Here is a 24641-nt window from a genome sequence, read left to right as displayed (position 1 = left end):
AGACCCTGGTTCAAAACAAATACACACGTACGCACACGCATAATGAATACAACGACTCCATCTACTCTCATCTTTGTGCACCTGACGGTCCACATGCCCCATACACCCCACACGCCCCACACGCCCCACACGCCCCACGCGCCCCACGCGCCCCACACGCCCCACACACCCCACACACCCATGCTCCTTTGCGCCTATAATAAGGAGTGGTGCCAGCTGCAAGCTGACTGCCTGACTGAATGTTATACACACCTGTTTCAACCAGACGTTTGTTGTCATTAGTTGGTTTTTCTCATCCTATTAAAAAAATAAAAGCAAGATTACTTATTTCCGTTACGTAAGCAATAATTCTTTGAGAGTTTGTCCATTTGTGGCAGTCGCTGTTAGGCCTTCACTGCTAAACTTGTCCAGTTTTCTGAGTTCTAACTCAGAAAAGTGTAATCTCCCTGTTCCCTTTCTATTTCTTCTTTGAATATCAACCAAAACCCCAAGTATACCTTCCTGGACACTGGCTTTCTCACTGTTTTTCTGAAGACTCTACCCACTTTCTGTGGCTGCTTGCTTGCAGACCTCCACTGCTGACCCTAACTCAAAAGGCATGGCTCCTTCCCGAACCTACTGAGATTTACAGCTTGCCTGCTGAGTGTCTGTCTGTCTGTCTCTATCTCTGTGTCTCTCTCTCGCCCTTCCTCCCTCCCTCTATCCCTCCCTCCTTCCCCGTCTCTGTCCCCTCCCTCCCAAACTTTAACAATGTGGTCCTTAAGCTTTAAAAAAAAAAAAAAAGAATCCGTACATTTCAACACAAACGCCCCCTCGATATAAAGTGAGCCGTCTGCTAATTAGCCTGGTTCTCTCTCTCTTTTTTTTTTTTTGGTTTTTTGGTTTTTTCGAGACAGGGTTTCTCCTTGCCCGAGTGCTGGGATTAAAGGCGTGCGCCGCCGCGCCCAGCTAGCCTGGTTCTCTAGCAGGTAAGATGATCTATTATCTCTCTAAGCATCCGTAGTTCAGTAAGCTACCGTAAAGCTCGCCACTGGAGAGTCTATGTTTAGCTTTCATGATCTCAACTGCTACATTTCCTCAAAGTTAAGAGAGAATCAAAGATATGGATACAATATTATTCACTTAGCTCTAAAAGGGTGGGAAGAAGAAGCCAGGTGGTGGTGGCGCACACCTTTAATCCCAGCACTTAGGAGGCAGAGGCAGGCGGATGGCTGTGAGTTCAAGGCCCCCCTGGTCTACAGAGTGAGTCCAGGACAGCCAAAGCTATACAGAGAAACCTTGTCTCGAAAAATCAAAAAAAAAAAAAAAAAAAGGTGGGGGTGGGTAGGAAGACGTGTGCTACTGTACTCAGCCTGCCTTTTTTTTTTTAAAATGATTTATTCTTATATTTTTCTTTTATGTGCACTGGTATTTTGTCTGTGTGTATATCTGTATGTGGGATATGTTTGATCTGCTGGAACTGGAGTTACAGACAGTTGTGAGCCGCCATGTGGGTGCTGGGAATTGAACTCAGGACCTCTGGAAGAGCAGCCAGTGCTCTTAACCTCTGAGCCATCTCTCCAGCCCCAGCCTGCCCTTCTAAAAGGAAGGAGCAATCCAGACATTTGTGTACAAACATATCATTATAAGATGACTGGACAGGCGGGTGTGGTGGCGAGACGGGTGGCCCACACCTATAACCCAGCACTGGGGAGGCAGCCCCAGCTCCTACCTCAGCGGTCAATTGTCAGCTTTAGTCGCTGACGGGTGGAGGAATAAGAACCACTTTTTATTGAATTGTGTACAATAAAAGGCTTTTTACACTTTAAAAATTCTCTACAAAATCATGCACTGCTTCTGTAATCATACCATATAGGCACACTAGTGCTATTTTTAGTGTGTGAACAAATGTTTACTTACATTAAAAATAACACTAGTGCTATTACTGGCATTATCAGAACAAGAAGAAATTTAGTTTATAAAGTATGACTTTCTTTCTTAGGGTAAACACTGAGAATCAAGTAATTCATCCCTGATGAATGACACCTAAGAAACTCTCCAGAAAAAAAAAATTAATTTATGTGTATAAGTGTTTTGCCGCCATTATGTCTATGTGGCGTGGGTGTGCCTAGTGCCTGTGGAGGTCAGCAGGGCACCAGACCCTCTGAAACTGGAGTTATCACTGGTTGAGAACACCATGTAGGTGCTAGGAAGCAAACCTGAGTCCTCTGGCCAGAGCTCCCTTGGGCCCTTCTCTGTAGCCCCTGGTGTTTTTGAAGTGTGATTTTTCTTTTCTTTTTCTTTTTTTTTTGAAGACAGGGTTTCTTTGTGTAGCCCTGGCTGTCTTGGAACTCGCTCTATAGACCAGGCTGGCCTCTGCCTCCCTACTGCTGGGATTAAAGGCGTGCACCACCACTGCCCAGGGAAGTGTGATCTTGAAACAATGTCAAGATAATTTCCGGTTCTCAGAATCTATAATTCTACTCGTAAGACTACAACTCATACCTTCTGGCACATGCTTCATACATTTAAGGGGAACTTCAATACAAAATGTTTTAATATATTTAAATTTCATTAAGGATAGATTGATTAGTTGGGCATGGTGTTGACCACCTTTAATCCCAGCACTCTGGAGTCAGAGGCAGACGGATCTCTGTAAGTTTGAGGCCAGCCTGGTCTACAAAGCGAGTCTAGGCTAGCCAGGGCTCCACAGAGAAACCCTGTCTTGGGAGGGAAAAAAAAAAACAAGAAACATAACCCCCAAAAAGGATAGACCTATTATTAGCAAATGAGATAAAACAATTTCTAAACTTTACAACGACATTAATATGCCTGTGGCAAACTAGTCATTGTTCCCTGAAAAGGTCCTGAGAAAAGGGTTTGGTTCTGGCACCTTGGTAACCCCTGGTACCTGACCCTCGCCTGTGGAAATACTGACCTTCCCTAAGTTGGTGTAAAGTGGAACGTGTAAGGTATGTGTACTTACCACATCCACTAACTGAGATATCGCAAGGCCAAACTTGATCTTTATTTTGTCCCTCAGGTGCTCCACAGGACGAACCCACTTCTCATAGTCTTCAAACAAATCCTTAAACAAACTGTCTTCATGTTTTGCAGCAGAGGATAATTCAGGCAACCCTGCATAACAAATTTTTAGAAATTAGTATGCAGGCTGCTCTCCCCCAAATACCCATACTTTATGAAAATCAACACTATCTGGGCGGTGGTGTCTCACACCTTTAATCCCAGCACTCGGGAGGCAGAGGCAGGTGGATCCCTGTGAGTTCGAGGCCAGCCTGGTCTACAATGCGAGTCCAGGACAGCCAAGGCTACACAGAGAAAACCTGTCTCAAAGAAAGAAAGAAAGAAAGAAAGAAAGAAAGAAAGAAAGAAAGAAAGAAAAAAAAGAAAATCAAAATTAGCCTAGTGCAGTAACATGCCTGTAATCCCAGCACTCAGGAAGGCAGAGGCAGGCAGATCTCTGTGAGTTCGAGGCCAGTCTGGTCTACAAAGTGAGTCCAGGACAGCCAAGGCTACACAGAGAAACTCTTCTGAGAGAGAGAGAGAGGGGGGAGGAGAGAGAGAGAGAGAGAGAGAGAGAGAGAGAGAGAGAGAGAGAGAGAGAGAGAGAGAGAGAGAGAGATATCAACATTATTAGTGATCCAATTAAAAATTAAGTTATTGTTGGTTTTGGTTTATTTGTTTGTTTGTTTGAAACAGGATACCAGATGGCCAGGGTGGGCCTTGAATTCCCTATGTAACCAAGTATAGCCTTGAACTCCTGATCCTCCTGCCTCCACCTCCCCAGTACTGGGATTAGGGGCATCTACCACTGTATCCACCCAGGTTTTTTTTTTTTGTTTTTTTTTTTTTTAAGATTTATTTATTATGTATACAATGCTCTGCCTGCAAATACACCTGTGGCCAGAAGAGGGCACCAGATCTCATTATAGGTGGTTGTGAGCCACCATGTAGTTGCTGGGAATTGAACGCAGAACCTCTGGAAGAGCAGTCAGTGCTCTTAACCTCTGAGCCATCTGTCCAGCCCCATCCAGGTAATTTTTTGTTTTGTTTTGTTTTTTTGTTTTTCGAGACAGGGTTTCTCTATGTTATCTTGGCCATCCTGAACTCGCTTTGTAGACCAGGCTGGCCTGGAACTCACAGTGATCTGCCTGCCTCTACTTCTCGAGTGCTGGGATTAAAGGTGTGCACCACCATGCCTGGCTCATCCAGCTAATTTTTAAGATTTATTTTTATTTTAAAGCGTGAGTGTATCCAGAGGGTGTGTGGAGCCCATGAATGTAGGTGCCCAAAGAGGTCAGAGGTTTCAGGTTTCTCCTAGAACCTGGAATTAAAGGCAAGTGTAAGCTACTTGATGGGGGAGCTGGAATCGAACTCAAGTCTTTTCCAAGAGAAGCATGTGCTCTTAACAAATGAACCATCTCTTCAACCTCCTAATGTGAGTTTTAGAATGAAACTGTAATACAAACAATATGGTCAAATTAGAAACACTCTGATTCAGAAACCCTGCCTCAAAAATCAAAAACAAAAAAATTTAATTACTTAGACATGGACCAGATGAGATGGCTCAGTGGCTAAGAGCACTGGCTGCTTTTCCAGAGGCCTGGGATTTGATTTCCAGTACCTACAGGGTTGGCTTACAACTGTCTGTAATTCAAATTTCCAGGGGGATCTGATGCCTTCTTCTGGCCTCTGCAGGCACTGTATTCATATACAGATATGTATTTGGGCAAGCATAAAGAAAAAAATAAATATTTAAATTATATAGATACTACCCAATATAGTAAGGAAATTAATTTAATCTTATTTGATTTGCACAACACTGAAACATGTAAGTAGAGGTTATCTTTTTAAAATTAATGTTATTTACTTATTTAGACACAGAGTCTTACATCGTAGCCCTTGCTGGCCTTGAACTCATGCCTCAGCCTCTCTCATTCTGGAGTTAAAGGTGTTTATCATCACATTCAGTTTACTAATTTTTTTTTTTTTGAGACAGGGTTTCTCTGGGTAGCCTTGGCTGTCTTGGACTCCCTTTGTAAACCAGGCTGTCCTTGAACTCACAGTGATCTGCATGCCTTTGCCTCCTGAGTGCTGAGATTAAAGGCCTGCGATACCACGCCTGGCTTTTACTAATGTTTTGTAATGAAAAAATGAAAAGAAAAAAAAAAAGGCACATGCCTTTAATCCCAGTACTCGGGAGGCAGAGGCAGGCGGATTGCTGTGAGTTCGAGGCCAGCCTGGTCTACAAAGTAAGTCTAGGACAGCCAAGGCTACACAGAGAAGCCCTGTCTCGAATAAAACAAAACAAACAATACACATAAAAATAGTTCCAGTGTGTCAATCCTAGTAGCCCAGGCCTCTAGATTCACCCAAATGAGAAACCTAGGCAGGAGGTCAGTTTCTGCGCCACCGACAAGCTACAGAGTGAGTTTAGACTCAGCTGGAGTAACTTATTGAAAGTCTCAGAAACCAGGAGAAGGGCTGAGGGTGTGGCACATGCCTAGCAGGTAGAAGGCCTTAGCTCCAATTCTCTGTACCTGGGAAGTGGTGCTTACGGGAGGGAAAGTCTAGTATAATGGATTGAGAGCTCTTGCCATACATTATTAACAATTATATTTTGCCAATAGATATTCCTATTTTATATAGGTTAGAAATTGTAGCATGTAGAGGCCAAAGGCTTGGAGGAATGCCAAGCATCCAATGAAAGTCATTAGCTCTGCACTTCTGTGTTCTTTCTTCTTTACCATAGTAAAATTAAGGGGCGTTATAATTTGGAGGAGGGGGGAGCTTTTCTATTCACCACTCTAGCTCCCAAATAAATGACACAGAGACCTATTAGCTCTATTAAAAAGCTTTAGGCTCTATAACTGGGCAGACATCGATCTTTCTAGCCACCTGTGCTAGTCTGGCAGCTTCCCAGGCTAAGGGCCTGAGTTACTTGCCATATTGGTTCTGCCTGGGCTGCTTCTGCTCCATTGGACCAGTCCTCACGGCCTCGTGTTTTCTCTCCCACTTCTTTCTCCTCTCTACACCCTGAGACCCCAAGACTGGGAGTGGAAGTCCCGCCTACTGTCTCCCCTGCCCAGTCACAGGCTCTTCAGCTTCTTTATCAACCAATCAGAGATAATTGGGGAGTAATTGTTACACAGCATTGCAACAGGAGAGTCCTCAAGAGCAAGGACAATACCAGACTCTGTATTTAGCTCGCTGCCAGTTCAGCAGTTGACAATCGGATACACAGAGGCACTCCTTAATACAGTGCGAATGAAGGTCACCTCTACAAGGAGCAAGATTATTTCTTTAAAAATAAATGTGGTTTTACTAAATCACTTGGTTTTGACTTTTTGTCTTTATATAGCCCAGGCTGACCTTGAACCTGCTGTGTAGCCTGTGCTGGACTGGAAAGTCTTGCTAGTCCTATCTTAGCTGCCCAGGTGCTACAATGCCATACAGGTGCCACCATCCCTGGTTTTGTGGAAAAATTTAAATGTTGTTATTCCAATTCTTCAAACTTGAGACAGTTCATATTCAGAAATCAAACTGAATGTGTAAAGCCAGAATGTAAGCCTTTCGAGGTGCCAATGGCATACGCATTTCCACATGCGAGCTGTTCAGCTTAGCTTTTCTTTTGTCGTGCTTTCAGAGACTTCAGGAGAATTACCCAATGGTTTACGTTCTTCTCCTAGTCGGCCTCAGTACTTGGCTCCCTGTTTTCTCTGGGATATGTGATTTATGGGTGATTAGTACACTGATAATATCCTTACTAGCGTTACCGACTAGAGGCTTGAAGGAAGGTGTGGTAGAACACACCTTTAACCCTAGCACCCAGGAAGTAGCGTCAGCAAGAACAAGGATTGGATGCTAGCCTAGGTTACGGAGTAAGACACTGACTCAAAGGTTAAAAAAAAACAAAAAAACACCCCCCAAGGGACTTGGAGAAAGCTTTGTCATCGTGCCACATTGAGAGTGCTTTGTGCCACAAGCACGTTTTTCCTCTGCATTTTTTTTTTCTCTTGAGACAGGGTTTCTCTGTGTAGTCCTGGACTTGCTTTGTAGACCAGGCTGGCCTCGATCTCACAGACATCCGTCTGCCTCTGCCTCCCGTGTGCTGGGATCAAAGGCATGCACCGCCACATCTGGTGCACATTCTTAAAATTTACATCTTTCCCACTATTGATCCTATATCGACCAAAAAAATAAATTAAAAAGGCAGTTAAGGATTTGAAAAGCTGCTCCTAGGAATGCTTGATAGTGTCCTCTACTGGCATTTTCCCATGAAGAATAATCATTGAAATCATTTTCTCATTGAAAAGTAGGGATTGAAAAAGTCACCAACATGTTCTGCAACTAAATATGGCTATTGCTGATTTTTTTTCCTTTTTGGATTTTTCAAGACATGGTCTCTCTGTGTAGCCTTGGCTGTCCTGGACTTGCTTTGCAGAACAGGCTGGCCTCGAACTCACTCCGATCTGACTGCCTCTACCTCTTGAGTGCTGTGATTAAAGGCGTGCGCCAGCCACCACCTTCAGCATGCTATTACTGATCTTTTTCCAACCTACAGACAAAAGGTAAGACAACATCTACTGTAATGTTTAGTTTCTCCCAAAAGTTCTTAAGTCTTTAGCATCTGCTACAACTTGGAAACACCAGGCGGTATCTACCTCAATGTATCCATTCAACAGATTCTGGATGGCTGTGGCCACAGCAGGCTCTGCACTAGGCACAGAAGAGAACACAAGCACACTGCACATGCTCTTCTGGGGTGCAAGCTTGTATGCATTGTAGTCACAGTTCTAAGGCCACGCAGAGGGCACTGCGCAATGAGGATGGTGCTTTCTGGCATTGTGCAATACACAACCTGCAAGCTGAAATACTGTTGCAACCTTCTAATCTAAACATAAGATTTCTTGACTTGGCATTACTGACATTTGAGCCCAGTGAGTCTTTATTGTGTGGGAACTATCTTGGACCTGTATATTTCAGTTTCTACCCACCAGATATACTGTCTCTTTGTAAGAACCAAAAGTGCCTTTCTATATTGTCAAATGGGAGAGGGGTACCAAAAGGCCCCTCTCTAAGAAGCCTTGCTTTAACAGTAGCAAGTAAGAAGCAGAGGCCCTTGGGCTGGAGAGATGGCTTATCAGATAAGGGCACTGACTGCTCTTCCAGAGGTCCTGAGTTCAATTCTCAGCAACCACATGGTGGCTCACATCCATCTATACTGGAATCTGGCTCCTTCTTCTGGCAGGCAGGTAGGCAGGTGCACATGCAGATAGGGCATCCATACGCATAAAATAAATAAAACCTTTAAAAAAGAAGAAGCAGAAGCAGAGGCCCCACTAGGCCCCATATTTGGTGGGTTTTGTTGTTATTGGTTTTTTCATCTGAATACTTTGATTACAAAAATAAGGTGCGATCTTTGTTACAATTCAAACCTAGAAGCTCACTGACAATCATCTTCTGTCCTCTTTCTGACTCTAGGGTTAACCATTGATAAGTTTGACATGTACACATTTTAGCTACAAACACACATGCACATCATATATGCACAAAGGAAGAACAAATATTTCCCTTTTAGGGCTAGAGAGATGGCTCAGAGGTTAAGAGCACTGGCTGCCCTTCCAGAGGTCCTGAGTTCAATTCCCAGCAACCACATGGTGGCTCACAACCATCTATAATGAGATCTGGTGCCCTATTCTCATGTAAATGCAGGCAAAACACTATATACTTAATAAATAAATAAATAAATCTTTAAAAAAATGTTTCCCTTTTAAAGTCCTTTGGCTTTATTTTTCCCATTCAAAACTATGCTATCCCACCTATCTCTCCTTTCTTCATAAGCACAAAGTAGTCTGCATTACAGGCACATGTCATACTTGAAGCTCTCACGGTGGTCAGATTTGAAGCATCTATGTTGTTCGCTTGGAGTTGTTTCCAATAACACTATGGGGGCCGGGCGTGGTGGCGCACGCCTTTAATCCCAGCACCTGGGAGGCAGAGGCAGAGGCAGGAGGATCACTGTGAGTTCAAGGCCAGCTTGGTCTACAAAGTGAGTCCACGACAAAGCTATACAGAGAAACCCCGTCTCGAAAAACAAAAGCAAACAGACAAAAACCAAAACGACACTATGGGAAAGGCCATAGCTAATATCCTGGTACGTCTATCTTTCCTGCCGTATTCAGGGACTGACTCTTAGAGGCAGGACTGCAGAGTCAGGGGTATGCTTGCTTTAAATTGTGCTGGGTACTGCCGAGCGCCCCCCCTAACTTCAAGGCTTAAGAGGAAATACATCACCTACCTAAAAAGACTTGTAAGAATGACAGATACACTATATTCCCCATCCATAATGAAGGCATTCCTACAGTAGTTACTCCTCCCCTCTAAGTCTCCTTGTTTCTTTTTTAAAGTTAACAACAACAAAAAAAGTGACTCTCATACTTTAAAAAAAAAAAAATTCCGCTGCAGCCCTAGGAGAGCTATTTTAGGCGCTATCAAGATAAAGCAGGGAGCGTAACCATTGAGTTAATGTGGGGGAATAAATACGCACTAACTCAGCACTTTCGATGTGACAAATAAGGAAAGTATGCTTACTAATCATTGCCTTTGTAGCATGGATGAGTGCAGGGGTGTTGTTTTCACTCTATTTTCTATTGATTTTTAACACAGAATCACAGGACACAGTTACACTGCACCTGCTACTATTAAAGCTCAATTATACACCTTTCCCCTGACTCTCAGAACAGGAGGAGCAACACAATGACCTTAGGCGGCGCTGAGTTTAAGCCCAGTCAATAGTTCTCAAGGAGTTCAAAAAAAGTTAAAGCATTAGCAAATCAAATAAATGCAGAGTTCGCCATTTTAATTTGGCCTTAGGTAATAAATACATATTTAAGCTAGTACATTTACAGCACTGGGAAATTAAAACATCTAATGGTGGAAGACACTGCAAAGCCTATGTGACCTTCCAAAGTCTCTTGCCAATTTCTTCCCTGAGAGCCAAGGTGGTGGCACACGCCTGTGGTCCCAGCACTTAGGAGGTGGAGACAGGACAATCGGGAGTTGAAGGTCATTCTTGGCTACTTACCCGAGACTGGTCTGAGTTATAGTAGACATTGCTTCCAAAGCATTTTTTCAGAATTGTCCAGTTATGAACAACTAAGGACTTAAGGAAATACAGAAAGCTGAAGATAAGAACCAAGTATAGTGGCACACGCCTATGGTCCCAGCACTCAGGGGGCTGAGACAAGGAATTCCTCAGGGGTTTGCTGTTGCTAGAATTTAAATTCTTATGTGTAGGAGTATTTTGCCTGCATGGATGCATGTGTACCACGTGAGTTCCTGGTCCCTTCAGAGGTCAGAAGAGAGAGCTGATCCCCTGGAACTGGAGGGTGGAGGTTGTAAGCCACCATGTGGGTGCTAGGACTTGAACCCAGGTCCTCTGCAAGTGTAAGTGTTCTTAACTAATGAGCCATCTCTCCTGCCTTGTCTACCCAGTGAGATCAGGGGCAGCCTAGGCTACAGAGTCACAGTGAGACCTTGTTTCAAGAGACAACAAGGAAAGGAAAAGGGGACAGAAAGCGGACTTGGGTGAATGGGGAACTAATGCTTATTTTCTTGGTTTCTATTAGTCTTTTCATGTTGTTTTTAAAAATCCATGTGTATGCATGTACATGCCATGTTGTGAGGGAACCAACTGAGGCCAGAGAGAGCACTGGAATCTCTGGAGCTGGACTTACAAGTGGTTTAACTGCCTGGTATGGGTGCTGAGCGCCATATTCAGGTCCTCTGGAAGAGCAGCAAGTACTTTTGGGGGGAGTTGAGACAGTTTGGGGTGCTACCACACCCCAAGAAGCAAGTTCTTTTAACCAGTAAACCATCTCTCCAGCCCCAGGCATCCATTACTCTTATGTCATTTGGGCAAGAAGTCACTACTCTCATAATTACTTTCACTGGATCCTGACAATGACACTGGTTGACATGACAGGGACTTATTTAGAAGCTTTCCTACTTAAAGCCACTCTCAGCAGCAGTGGCTACATATCAAAATGACATCTACCTGGGCTACATGAGACCTTGTCTCAAAAACAAGCAAGCCAGCGAGCAAAACTCAAGTGCAGCCAACACAGTATGAATTTCACAAACTTCCTTTGAGAGCTTAGCGGCGTCCAGCCTCAGGCCCTGCCTCTGACCTTCTGAATCCCCACATGCCCTTAACAAAACCCAAAAGCCGGCCATGGTGCTGTATGCCCTTAATCCCAGCATGCAGGAGGCAGAGGCAGGCAGATCTGCTTGGCAGATTGCTGTGAGTTCGAGGCAGCCTATTCTACAAAGCAAGTCCAGGACAGCCAAGACTAACACAGAGAGACCCTGTCTTGAAAAAACAAAAACAAAACAAGAAAGTCTCTGGAAGGCTAGGTGGTGTTGGTGCACGTCTTTAATCCCAGCACTTGGGAGGCAGAGGTAGGTGGATCTCTGTGAGTTGAAGGCCAGCCTGGACTACAGAGGGAGTTCCAGGGCAGCCAGAGCTGAGAAACCCTGTCTCAAAAAAATTTATTTTCCAAAACCAGGGATTGAGTATTTATTGCTCTTATAGAGGGCCTAAAGTTGATTTCAAGCACCCACCCTGGAAGGCTCACAACTGCCATAATTTCATCTCCAGAGAGCCTGGCCTCCTAGCCTCTTTAAACATCCACACTGATGTGCACATATGCAGACATGCACGCACACACCTAAAAAGGTTTTGGGTTTTTTGTTTGTTTGTTTGTTTGTTTTACTGATTTTTCCATCACACTGTTGCAAAGAAAATTCTAAAGAAACAAATTCTTCTTCTTTTTTTTTTTTTTCCTAAGACAGGGTTTCTCTGTGTAGCCTTGGCTGTCCTGGAGTCACTTTGCAGACCAGGCTGGCCTCGAACTCTGTGTCAACTCACTTACTTGACTTTAAACTAAAAATATCATCTAAAAGAATTTAAAGGCTCTGGAGAGATGGCTCAGTGGTTAAGAGCGCTAACTGCCCTTCCAGAGGTCATGAGTTCAATTCCTAGCAACCACATGGTGGCTCACTGCCATCTATAATGTGATCTGATGCCCTCTTCTGACCTGAAGGTGTACATGCAAATAGAGCACTGTATACATAATAAATAAATCTTAAAAAAAAAAAGAATTTAATTCCAACTGTTATAAAGAAAAACAATGCTACCAGAAGAAAAATGCTATGCTGAAATTACTGTACTAAAAACGCAGGCTAGCCAGGTGTGGTAATACACGCCTTTAATCCCAGCACTCAGGAGGCAGAGGCAGGCGGATCACTGTGAGTTCAAGGCCAGTCTGGTCTACAAAGAGAGTTCAGGACAGCCAAGGCTACACAGAGAAATCCTATCTCACAAAACCAAATAATAATAATAATAAAATAAATAAAAATGCACGCTAGTTTTTAAAAATTGCTTGACAGATATAATTCATAACTATCAATGAAAAGGAACCCTCTATTCTGACACCCATGTCAGAGTCCCATCAACAAGCACTTTAATAAACTCAAGCACAAGCACAGTGAAACACAACTGTAATCCCAGCATTTGAGAAGTGGAGGCAAGATGAGGTCATCCTGGCCTACCCATCACATTGAGGCCAACCTGGGCTACAACATGAAACCTGTCTCAATAAATGAATACATTCTCAGGGACAACTGCACCACCCAGTGAATTGTGACCCTATCTTGCAGGTGCTCACACTCAAGATCATAGGATATATTCGGCATTTTCAAGAGAACGATTATTTTCTTTTTGTAAGACGAGGCCTGTGTATAGTCCAAGTTGGCTGTGAACTTTAAAAAGGTTTTCTCGGTGTGCAGTGCATGGTGTCACATGCTTTGGCCACACTCCATCTCCAGCCCCTTTCCTTCCCCCAATTTCATTTCTCTCTTCATGCCTGTCTCTGTCTGTCTCACACACATGATTTTATGAAGGTTTTATCCACATAAAGTCTAGAACCTAAAATGAGATAAAACACAGTATTTGTCTTTCTGAGTACACTTCAGTGTGCTCTCCAGTTACACTCATTTTGCTGTAACTGACAAACTTTCATCAGTTTTTAAGACAGGGAAAAAACCTTCCATTGTACATGTATCACATCTTCCTTATCCGTTCAGCTGTTGACTGAACATGGGTTGATTCCATAACTTAGCTATTGTGAAAAGTGCTGGAATACGCACAGATGTGCAAGAGTCTCTGGGAAACGATGATGTCGAGTCCTATGGGTAAATACCTAGGAGCAGTGTATCTGGGTCACATGGCAGTTCTACCTCTAGTTTTCTTGAGAAAAGGTCACACTGACTAATTTACATTCCTACCTTTCTTGATAACATTTTTAAAGTGTTTGAGTGTGTGTGTGTGTGTGTGTGTGTGTGTGTGTGTGTATGTGTGTGTGTGTATGTGTGTGTGTGTGTACATACAGAAGAAACCATCATATCTAGCACTGGAGTGTTGCAGGTGGTTGTGAGCTACTCAGTATGAGTGCTGGAAAGCAAGCTATGGTCCTCTGCAGGAGCAGCAGGCATTCTTAACCACTGAGCTGTCTCACCAGCTTCCAGCATTCATTGTTTTTGTTTGTTTGTTTGTTTCTATTCTTTTCTGAATAGAAAGGTATCTGTGTAGTTTTAATTTATATTTCCCTGATGGCTAAGGCTGTGAAACATTTTTATTTGCATCCTGGATATTTGTTATTTCATCTTTTGAGAGCCATCTATTCGTTGCACTAGCCCACTTACCAACAGGATTGAGTTTTTGTATTTAGGGTTTTATTTTTAAGCTCTTCATACATTCTAGGCGTTAAATCCTATAAGATGATAGCCAGCAAAGCTTTCCTTCCATTCCCTATAGTCTTGAACTCCTCTTGTCTCTGCCTTCCAAGTCCTGGGAATACAGGTGAGTGCCACCATTACCTGGCCAAAATAGTTTTTAATTTCAAAGTAAACTGTGTGAAAAGTTGGATTTAAGCATAAGCACAAGAATGACAAATGTGGCTTCTACCCTAGCTGCCTTCCCTGAGGTCCACTGAACCTTGGTGAAGACCCAACTGTGGTGAAGACCCAACTGTGGTGAAGACCCAACTGTGGTGAAGACCCAACTGTGGTAAAGACCCAACTGTGGTGAAGACCCAACTGTGGTGAAGACCCAACTGTGGTGAAGACCCAACTGTGGTGAAGATCCAACTGTGGTGAAGACCCAACTGTGGTGAAGATCCAACTGTGGTGAAGACCCAACTGTGGTGATGACCCAACTGTGGTGAAGACTCAACTGTGGTGATGACCCAACTGTGGTGATGACCCAACTGTGGTGAAGACCCAACTGTGGTGAAGACCCAACTGTGGTGAAGACCCAACTGTGGTGAAGATCCAACTGTGGTGAAGACCCAACTGTGGTGAAGACCCAACTGTGGTGAAGACCCAACTGTGGTGAAGACCCAACTGTGGTGAAGATCCAACTGTGGTGAAGACCCAACTGTGGTGAAGATCCAACTGTGGTGATGACCCAACTGTGGTGAAGACTCAACTATGGTGATGACCCAACTGTGGTGATGACCCAACTGTGGTGAAGACCCAACTGTGTCCCCCGCCCCCTGTGGACCCGCTCAGCTCTCCCTTCTAGCTCATTCTCATTCACTGGAGACTCCAACTCTTGCCACAGGATCCCCCCCCCCCAGCCCTCTCACCTCTGTCTCTCCAGACACAGTCTTTGTCTTACTGCAACCTGCTTACAGGAGCCCCTTATCCCACCGCACCTCAGATTCCCTGGGGACCCTCCCTCTTGTTGTGGACATGATCCCCTTAGCTCTTTCCCATAGCCCCTCTCAGTCTTTTCTCCTAACCTATCTCTAGTCCTCTCTGCCACCCCCAACCTGAAGAAGCACTCTCTACCAGGAAGCCTACTGACACCACATTTTTCTGAACTCTAGAGAGGGCAGTGTGGTGGCGCACGCCTTTAATCCCAGCACACGGGAGGCAGGCCAGCGGACCTCTGAGCTTGAGGACAGCTGGTCTACAGAGCGAGTTTCAGGACAGCCAGGGCTACATGGAAAAGACACATCTGTGTGGAACAGGACTATGGGGAGACCCAGAGAGGGAAATACAGAGCAAGGAATGGAAACTCCCAACCAACAAAGACAATGCCAGGTACCAAGTCCTAGAGACATCTTAATCATCGTAACTCTGTACATACAGGAAAGAAATCTAAATGGAGTCACCTAATAGTGGAAGTTACATCTAGTTGAGTCATTGGCCAAAGGGTCATCATGGAAACCCCTAAACCAAACATCTCAATCTATTGCCAAGGCTATGGTTGTCTTCCACCAACCAACAGTAAGGCCTGATTGCTAAAGCCAACACTTACATGACTCCTTGAACACAAAGGAATCAAGCTGGTGCCTAATGGTAGCCTTCAACCCTACTGACAGTGGTCACGGTACTGGGAGACACTCTACATGCTACCGGTGGAGAAAGAATCACAGACCCTGAAGTCTGCAACACTGGTGCGCCTGCATGACATGTTGGTGCAATGGTGGCACACACATTGTAGGAGTAACTAACCATTCTCTGGCTGGATTTAAGGCTACTACATGCCTGACAGCTCTGGTGGCCCAGAACCTGAGACTGGAGAGGCCACGGGTCCAGATGGAAACCAAATGCTATTATTCTGCTAAAAGGACATAGCAATAAAATGACTCCTACCGACATTCTGCTTTGTCTGTAGATCAGTGTCTTCGTTCAGCCATCATCAGAGAAGCTTCCCTTTGCAGTAGATAGGAACTAACTCAGAGAACCACAGCTGGACAAGTGCACGGAGACAGAGATTTTGGAACACTTGGTCCAAAATAGGATGTCTTTATCAAACCACTCCCCTAAGGGCTGGGGAGCTATACAGAAGAGGCAGAAAAGATGAGAGCCAGGGGGGATGGATGACATCAAGAAAACATTGCCTTCCAGGTACAAGAGGATTGACACACCTAGGAACTCAGAGATGCGGTGGCATGCACAGGGATGCACGGGTTCAAATCAGGCTGTGTCCCACTCACAATCAAGAAGCTATTTCAAACTGACAGCCTCTTGTAAAGGAAAAATTAGTTTTCTCCAGTGGAGTCTCATTGGGTATACTGAACACACTTAAGAGTAGGCCTTATGCCCAGCAGTTGACAGCCAAAACAAAACAAACTCAATGGCATTTTTGTAGGTTTTTGTTTTGTTTTGTTTTGGTCTCATATTGCTTTGTTTGGTCTTTTTTTTTTTTTTTTTTTTTTTTTGTCTTATAGGTCTTTTGCTTGTATATTATAGTTTTCTGATTTAGTGGGGTCTTGGGTTGTGTTTTGTATTTTTCTATTTTTTTAAAAATTCTGGTTTGTTTGTTTGCATGTTTGTTGTCTAAAGAGAGAAAGAGAGATTATTTCTCCAAAAGGGTAGAGAGTTGGGTGGGTAGAGAGGTAGGGATGACCCGGAAGGAGTTGTAGGAGTAAAAATCATGATCACGATATATTGTATGAAAAGAATCATTTTCACTAAAAGTATATATTAAAAAATTAACCTCACCAAATTTAATTCCTGTTTCACCTATATTGGCTGACTGAGTAAAATATGAGGTTACCTGAGCCTGGTGATTAAAAGCAGAGCCCCATCAGACTCTCAGACTCCCCGAGTTCAAGTCCAGATTCTCTCAGTCACCAGCTGTGGCCCAGACCAAGTCATATCAATTACTTGTATTGTCAATCTCATCGTCTGTTGAATCAAACTGTAAAGAGACGTTGTCTGCTGTCATGTCTCCAGCACCTAAGCACTCACCTGTCCTGAGGGGGCCTGCAGGAAGAGTGTATGGAAAGAACACTTCACACACAGTGGGCTGTTTCACAGGAGTCAACACACAGTGGGCTGTTTCACAGGAGTCAAGACATACAAAGCCAGAGTACTGAAAACATGCTCAATAAACATCCATACTTTCTTTAAAAATAATAATAATAGCCGGGCAGTGGTGGCGCACACCTTTAACCCCAGCACTCGGGAGGCAGAGGCAGGTGGATCACTGTGAGTTCGAGGCCAGCCTGGTCTACAAAGTGAGTTCAGGACAGCCAAGGCTACACAGAGAGACCGTGTCTCGAAAAACCAATAATAATAATAATAATAATAATAATAATAATAATAACAACAACAACAACAACAACAACAATAATAGTAAATGAATAAATGATAAAAGTAAAGTTGATAGCCACTTTGTATGCATTTCTGTTAGTTTCTCAAAGTGCAAATGGAAACAACTAAAGGTGAGAAGACAAAAAAGAAACCTTCAAAGCTCACATTTTCTATGAATTATTTTACCTTCCTTTGGCCGAAGAACATTATACTAAAATAAAGTTTCAACCACTTAAAATGTGGCACAGCTAAGAACTATACGTAACTAATGACTGTTTAATCTCCATAAATGTCCTCATCACAGGTCAGCTCAAAGACCTATATTATCTTAATGTACTAGTAAATTATATTTCACGGCAGACAAAATTGCCTCCCAGGCTACTTCCCACAGCTCTGTGACCTTCAGTCAGCTGCTGACTGACTAGACAAGAATTCTTTTCATCTGGGAACGGCTCATTGGAAACCGTAAGAGTTACGATGAGAATCTAAGATGAATATGAAAACAATAAAACATAAATATAAAAAAACCCAATTCTCTCAAAAACAGCTACCTTTCCACTCTATCATCTTAAAGGGGGAGAGATAAGGAGTCAGCAAAGTTGAATATGCCCAAAACACCCACAGCAGTTCGTAGGTCTCTTAGCTCCACACAGAACTTTAGCCACTGTGACCTGCAAAGGTAGACCACAAAAGCACACTAACACTCATTTGCACGAGTGCCACGCTGTCACTCTGAATCTTTGTCTTCTTCACCATGCTCACTTAGAATGCACAGAACTTATGAAGAAGTGTCTAGCTGTACAGGAGGTTACTTAACAGCCTTTCCTTACAAGTGAGACAATATCCAGGGTGGTGGTATTGCTCCATTCATCTATAAACATTTACTAGTCTCCTATAATAAACTAGGAATTGAGGACACAGAGACAAACAGACAGCTCTTGGGGGCTGGGAGACGGCTTTGCTTAAGTGTTCGCTGCACATCCACAAAGACCTGAGTTTAACCCACAGCAAAATGTAAAAGGCCTAGCAGGGAGGCCTTTAATCTGTAAAAACAAAAACAAAAACAAAAACAAAAAACAAAAAACACAACAAAACAAAACAACAACAACAACAACAACAAAAACCGGCCCTTGTAACCCTGCCACTCGAGAGGCAGAGACTGTAGATCCTTGAAATTCAGCAGGATTGTCAACTAGCCTATCCTAATCCATCAGCACCAGGTGGCAGTGAGAGACTGCCACAAACAAACAACAAAAGCCAGCCTAAAAGGATGGCTCTGAGGAACAATACCCACAGCTGACCTCTGGCCTCTACCCGCACATGCACAAGCCCACACACACAAAGGAATCAGGGGGCTAAAGGAGCTCACATGGGACAAAAAATAAAAACAAAATGGTTATTATAAAAAGAAGCCCCACTGAGTGGGAGCAGAAAGGAGCAGACCATCAACTCTGGCTAAAACACCGATCCCTGAGAAAGAGTTAGTTATTCACACCATTGAAGACTCGGCAACAATGATTTATCGTAAAACAGAGAAACCTTTTCAAATTCCCAGCTCCACCAAAAGAGGCAGAACTACCATTTTCTAGGCTGCGAGACACTGCCTGGAGTTTTATATGCACCAATCAATCCTGAAAATGGCTGGGGAAAAATAAACAGTGTTGTCCTCGTCTTTCAAAGGAGGGAGGCAGCGGAGAGAATTCTGTCCTAAGACAAGACACACTTGGAGACATAATTCGAGACAAGAACATTGTTTTCTTTCCTTAAACTATTAACACCCTCTGCAAAGATTTCATTGCTTCAGTAGACCCATCCTGTAATCGGGAATTCTTGTCTTCGAAGTTACCACTTCCTAAAGAAAATCAGGATTCATACAAAGTTTAAGAATGTTAACGAAAGAAAGACAAGTAAAGGTCCTGTAGGCTTCCTCGGTTCACTAAAACTGAGCTTCAGGTGCAGCGACCTTCCGCTTAAAACTGCCAAACCTTCTCTAGTATAGGTGCTCCAGAAATGGTAGCATTTTTCTCCAAAGTGCTGAAAGGGCCGACTAAAATGTGCTAAAGCACTGGAAATAAAAAGTCCTGGGCTTGTTTGTTTCTATCCCGATGCACATCTTCAAACACTGACGGGGGGGGGGGGGGGGGGGCGGGGCGGTGTTCGCGAGCGGTGCCCCAAAGAAACGAGGAATCAAGAGGAGACTTGGAAGCCAGGGGTGTGGACTACCTAGCTTCAGCAAACGTTTGCGTCTTCTAGCAAAGATGCTGTAGGAGTGAGGGCAAAGAGGATAGACTATAAAGTCTTAGAAGGTGAGCGTGAAGCCCAGAGTTTCCACACTACGGACTAGCTACTTAGTGGGAAGGCCGATGACAGCCACAAGCTCTAGGAAAGTTGTACCGGGGCACACCTTACACCGGCCGCCCCAACCGTGAGAGCCACCGAACGCCAAAACCGGCCTTTTCTTTGCATTTGGATGAACAGGGCTGGGTGCTAACCTGGAACCTCTCCCCAAATTTCCAGAAGAAAGGAAAACGGAGCGGAGCCCCGTGGCCCGCAGCCCCGCCCGGGCTCACCTCCCCGCGTGCCCCGCGCCGCCCCGGCCGGCCGCCAGCGCCCGGCCAGCAGCTGCACCATCAAGAGCAGCCTCAGCGCGCGCCGCCGCGACCCCCGCGCCGCCATCGCCCGCTCGCCGACGGCCGCCTCGCGGATAACGCCAGACCCTGAGGAACCGGGCGCGCAAGCTGCCGCCGAACTTCCTTCTGCTCGTTCCTCCGGAACCTCCGGGAGCCCGCTCTTCAGTCATGAAAGAAGCCCACTAACACCGCTGGTACGAAAGCCGGCGGCGGGCGAGGGCGGAGCCGCGGCTCTTGGCCCCGCCCCCACGGTCCGTAGCCCCGCCCCAGAGGCCGCTCCCAGTTCTTCTAGGCTCCGCCTCTGGTCCAGCTTCATCAACTCATATTAGCTCCACCTTTTCCACACCTGCCTCGGGTTTGTCAACCTGTCCCAGCCTGCAAGTGCGTTCTGACAGGTGCAAAGACTGTCCTGACTTTTGTTTTGATGCGATTTTGTTTAGTTTGGTACTGTAGTGTAATCTGGCTTCAAACCCATGGTAATCCTCTTGGGGCAGCCTGTGGAACTTTGGATTCCCACGTAAGCCACTATGACTGCCTCCCTGCTGCTGCCTCTCATGCCCTTGTTGTAGATGCAAGGCCACCCTGGTCAAATCATCCTTCCTCTGTTGGCCTATTTTCACTTCCTTTAAAATGAAATGGATAAACTAGAGGGCTCTGAAAGACAGCTGTGACGGACAGTTTTGACATTCATTCCAGCCATCTGCAGAAATGGTAGCCAATTGCTTCCAGAGTGGGCCATGGTGTCCTTGCTGCCATCACTTAGCAACGTACATATTAGTGCCATTGACTGCCACAGCCTCCTAACAACCTTGATGGAGATCGATGCTGACTGGGTCTCAAATCCCTCTAGACCCTATACTGTGCCTCATTGCTTCTGTTCATAATTGATTAGAAAGCTTCATTTGGCTGAAGAGATTCAGGCAAATTATCTTTAAACTCCAGTGGCAGAGCATGCCAGATTTTTCACAGAAAATTATGGAGTTGGCACCTCTACAGTTCATTGTAGGCAGAAATCTCACTCCAAGCCTCAGACTACATAAATCTGTTGAAAGTGAGACCTGGTTGCAAAGAATCTCAAAGGCAAAATTCCCTTAAGACTTCCCCCCCCCCCGCCCCCGGGTCCAAGTATAAGCAGGGAAATGGAAACACTATCCAATGGAGCCAGTGTGTTTAAGCAGGAAAGTGACAGAGCCAACAAATAAAAGATGTGTAGATGTGTGTGGTGTCCACAGGCTGGTCGTTAATAACGCCTCTGCACAGGAGTGAGACGGTCCTTACCCCTCCTTGCATGACACATTTATGCTTTGAAGAATCTATAGGACTCGCAGCCTCTTCTACCATTTGTCCCAGCCAGTGTTCGGGTGGCTTTAACGTGTCATTCTACTTGGAGACAAGTAGTTGGATAACTACGGAAGGCCACAATGCCTGTCAGCGGCAAAGCTGGAATGAAATGGTTGTTAGCTCAGCCGCAGTGAGCATAACTGGAACTTCTGGACGGCTCCAGGGTATTGCATCTATGGTCATGAGATGCATGACCTCCATCATCCCTTCAAAACACCATTGCGAGTTATGGGAGAGGTGTAGCGTGTAGTGTTCCGGGCGCTTTCGAACCTCCAGGCAAATGATCACAGAACACAATGCATTCGTCTTGGACGCTTTCCCCTCTAGGATGGTATGCTAATCCTTCACATTTGCCAGGTGTTCGTCTCTGCCTAATTGTTGACAGGCGTCTCGTCATTGCTAGGAGACACTGCTCATCAAATGCCTATGACAGCGGCTGCTGTTGCTGCAGCCACCACCAAAGCTCTCCTGATGTAGCATCTACCCACTAAGATGTAGCCAAAGGGACTGTCATGCAGCTCAGCTTTTGTTTTGTACTGCTTTTGCTTTTATTTATGTTTATGTCTGTATGTGAGTATGCGTATGTGCATATGGGTGCCCGAGGAGGCCAGTGCTGAGGAGGCCAGGGTCCCTGGGAGCTGGAGTCACAGGCAATTATTGAGCTGGGAATGAGGGTTTGGTGCTGGGAATCAAACTGTAGTCCTTATAAAGAATAGCAAGTGCTCTTAAGACCTGAGCTTGGACCCCAGAACCCTCACAAAAAGCTGTATGTGGCTGCATAACACTCCTAGAACTCCAGTAGGTTAGAGACAGGAGAATTGCTGAGGCTTTCTGGCCTTTGGCCCTAACTCTAGGTTCAGTGAGAGACTCTGTCTTAAAAGGAAAAGGTAAAGAGTGATACAGTGGGACAGCTGACATCCTTCTCTGGCCTCCGAACTTTCAAGCATTTGAATACATACTCACGTGCCTACACCCACACCCCAGATGAAATAAAGTAGGGTTTAACAATTATCATGCTGCCGGGCGTGGTGGTGGTGCACACCTGTAATCCTAGCACTCAGGAAGCCAGAGGCAGGCAGATTTCTGTGAGTTCAAGGCCAGCCTGGTCTAGAAAGTGAGTCTAAGGCAGCCAAGGCTACACAGAGAAATCCTGTCTTTAAAAAAGCCAAAGGAAAAAATAGTTATCATCTTAACCTAACAAATACGGAAATATAATATGCATTTTAAAACACACAGGTTAATTTACTCTCAAGCAGCAATACTAGGGAGGTACTTTTATTACCCCCATTTTATCTTCATGAGTTCTTTATTCCTTTGCATTCTCTTCCCTTTCAGAAGCCCATTAGCATCAATAATCTTCCCCTCCCCCTTTTTTTCTATGTAAATATCACCTACATTCTGATGGAGTTGGTACATGACTGCAACCTTAGCACTCAGGAGAGGCTGAGGTATCATGAGTTCCATACTAGCTTAAGTCACACAAGGAGATATTCACTACACACACACACACACACACACACACACACACACACACACACACACACCAAAAAGACCAAATCAATAAATACCATTCTTATAAAGACAATGCTCAGGTGCATACTTTGTTATTGATCTTACCTCTAGGCTCCTATGAGCCTGCAGTGAACTTGAAATCATTAATGTTACACATTACTTAATATTTCCCCAACTATTCTTTTCTGCTAGCCTTCCCATCACTATCCAGCAAATTACTCACACTCAAAGTCTGGAAATCACCCAGTCCCTCCCCCGGCTTCACTCATCGAGTTATTCTCAACCTTGAGTACAGATGGCAGCACCAGGAACATCTGAGAAACTAAATCTTACATTCTTGCTGTGACATTTGGGAAAGTCCTGCTGCCTTCGACAATTCTGCACAACTACGTTGCCTTTTCTGAGTTCCAGCCACACTGGCTCCTTCAGCGGCCAGAACAAGCAATCCACTCCTGTCAGGGGACTTTGGCATAACCTGTTAACTCTGCCTGGACCTTTCTTCCTTCACTCTTCCTGTTTCCTGCTTTGCCTAATCCCTAGTCCAGCTTCAGCCCTGGCATTATCTGTCACTCCTTGAAAGATGAGCCAACCTGTCTAAGTTGTGTCTTCTGCTCCCTCTGGCTGTCAGTCTCCAACATGATCCTATTTCCCATCCTTTACTACTTACTGTGTGAGTCAGACTGCCATCCTTGGGGGAGGAAAAAAAGGGGAGGGGGAAGAAGGAAGGGAAGCAGGAGTGGAAGAGGAAGGAGGAGGAGGAAGGAGGAGGAGGAAGAGGAGGAGGAGGAGGAGGAGGAGAAGAGGAGGAGGAGGAGGAGGAGGAGGAGGAGGAGGAGGAGGAGGAGGAGGAGGAGAAAACCAGTATGAAAGAAAGAAAGGTTTAATTTTGGCTCATGGATTTCAGGGGCCTTGATTTTGGTCACCTGGCCATGCTGCTTAGGGTCTGTGTCAGCACAGCACACCTGGATGAGAGCAGGTGGTAGAGGAAAGCTGCTGGGCTCATGGTGACTGCAAGCAAACAGAAAGAAAGGAAGGGGCCAGGATCCCCACACCCTCCCCAAAGAAGTGCCCTCAATTACTTAGTTCCTTTAATTAGATCCCACCTCTTAAAAATTCCACACACCCAAGAGCAGCATCAGATAGGGACCAAGCTTTCAACACAAGAGTCTTCGGGGGACGTTTAGGATCCAAACCCTAGCAACCTTGTTTGTTACAATTTGTAACTCTCTCTAACCGCCTGAGAGTCTGATTTCCCCTGATAGGCAGCAGCTGTGCCTGGCTTATTCACTAGTATATTGGGCACATGCTGGATGCTCCAAATGTTTATTGGATGAATAAATGAATGCTAATTTGTTAATCCACTATTTCAGAGCTGACTAGAATGTTGAGTAGGGATTCCAGTCCAGGTGATCTGACTTCCAAGGCGTTACCGATTGCTGAAGTGAACTTTGTCTCTCCCCTTAAGTCTTCTTGGTAATCTTTACACAGTCCCTTAAAACATGTTCATGGGAAGCCGAGTTTGCAGAGTGCTTAGGACTGCACCCAAAGGCTCAATGATGGTAACTATAGTTATTTATGAGACAATAATTTTCAGATGTGCTTTTATACTTATGAAAACCCCTAAGCCAAAGGAATTTGGTGCTTTGGAGTTAAAACACAGTGCATGAAGTTAAGAGACCAAAAATTTATAAGTACAAGAAATCAAAAATAAACATTGTCATCTGCAACTGGCATGACCTAATGAGCTGTCTTTTATATTGATGCGCTTGTCGGCTTTTCCTCTCAATAACAGGGTCATCTGCGCTAAATTCAGAGCTAAGCAGTGTCCTCAAATCTTCCATTCATCGCTTTCATTACAGCTTGGTGATAAATTTTGCTGTGACCCTCTAAAATGAAAGCCAAGCTGAAAAGTTAATTAAAGATAAAAATGGATTCTGTCAACTTTATTGCTGAAAGTAAATGAGTTGTCCCAGATTAGAGGAAAGA

The 24641-nt window shown here is 44.7% G+C and overlaps 1 protein-coding gene across 1 annotated transcript in view; it reads right to left on the bottom strand.

Moving 5' to 3' along the window:
• The window catches only part of CHRNA5 (cholinergic receptor nicotinic alpha 5 subunit), a 29895-nt gene extending 7229 nt beyond the window's left edge, over positions 1-22666 (bottom strand). Inside the window, exons 1-3 of the mRNA XM_084782116.1 lie at positions 19743-22666; positions 2966-3117; positions 253-297 (exon numbers count right to left, since the gene is read on the bottom strand). Of these exons, the coding sequence (XP_084638242.1) occupies positions 253-297; positions 2966-3117; positions 19743-19848 (303 nt within the window). The 5' untranslated portion in view covers positions 19849-22666. The remainder of the gene's footprint in view (positions 1-252; positions 298-2965; positions 3118-19742) is intronic.
• Positions 22667-24641: the final 1975 nt, after the last annotated feature.

The sequence above is a fragment of the Acomys minous genome, assembly GCF_964271855.1.
Source record: "Acomys minous genome assembly, chromosome: 5".
Classification (NCBI taxonomy): Eukaryota; Metazoa; Chordata; class Mammalia; order Rodentia; family Muridae; genus Acomys; species Acomys minous.
Note: the sequence above shows the minus strand (reverse complement) of the source record. Positions and strands in the feature narration are given on the sequence as shown.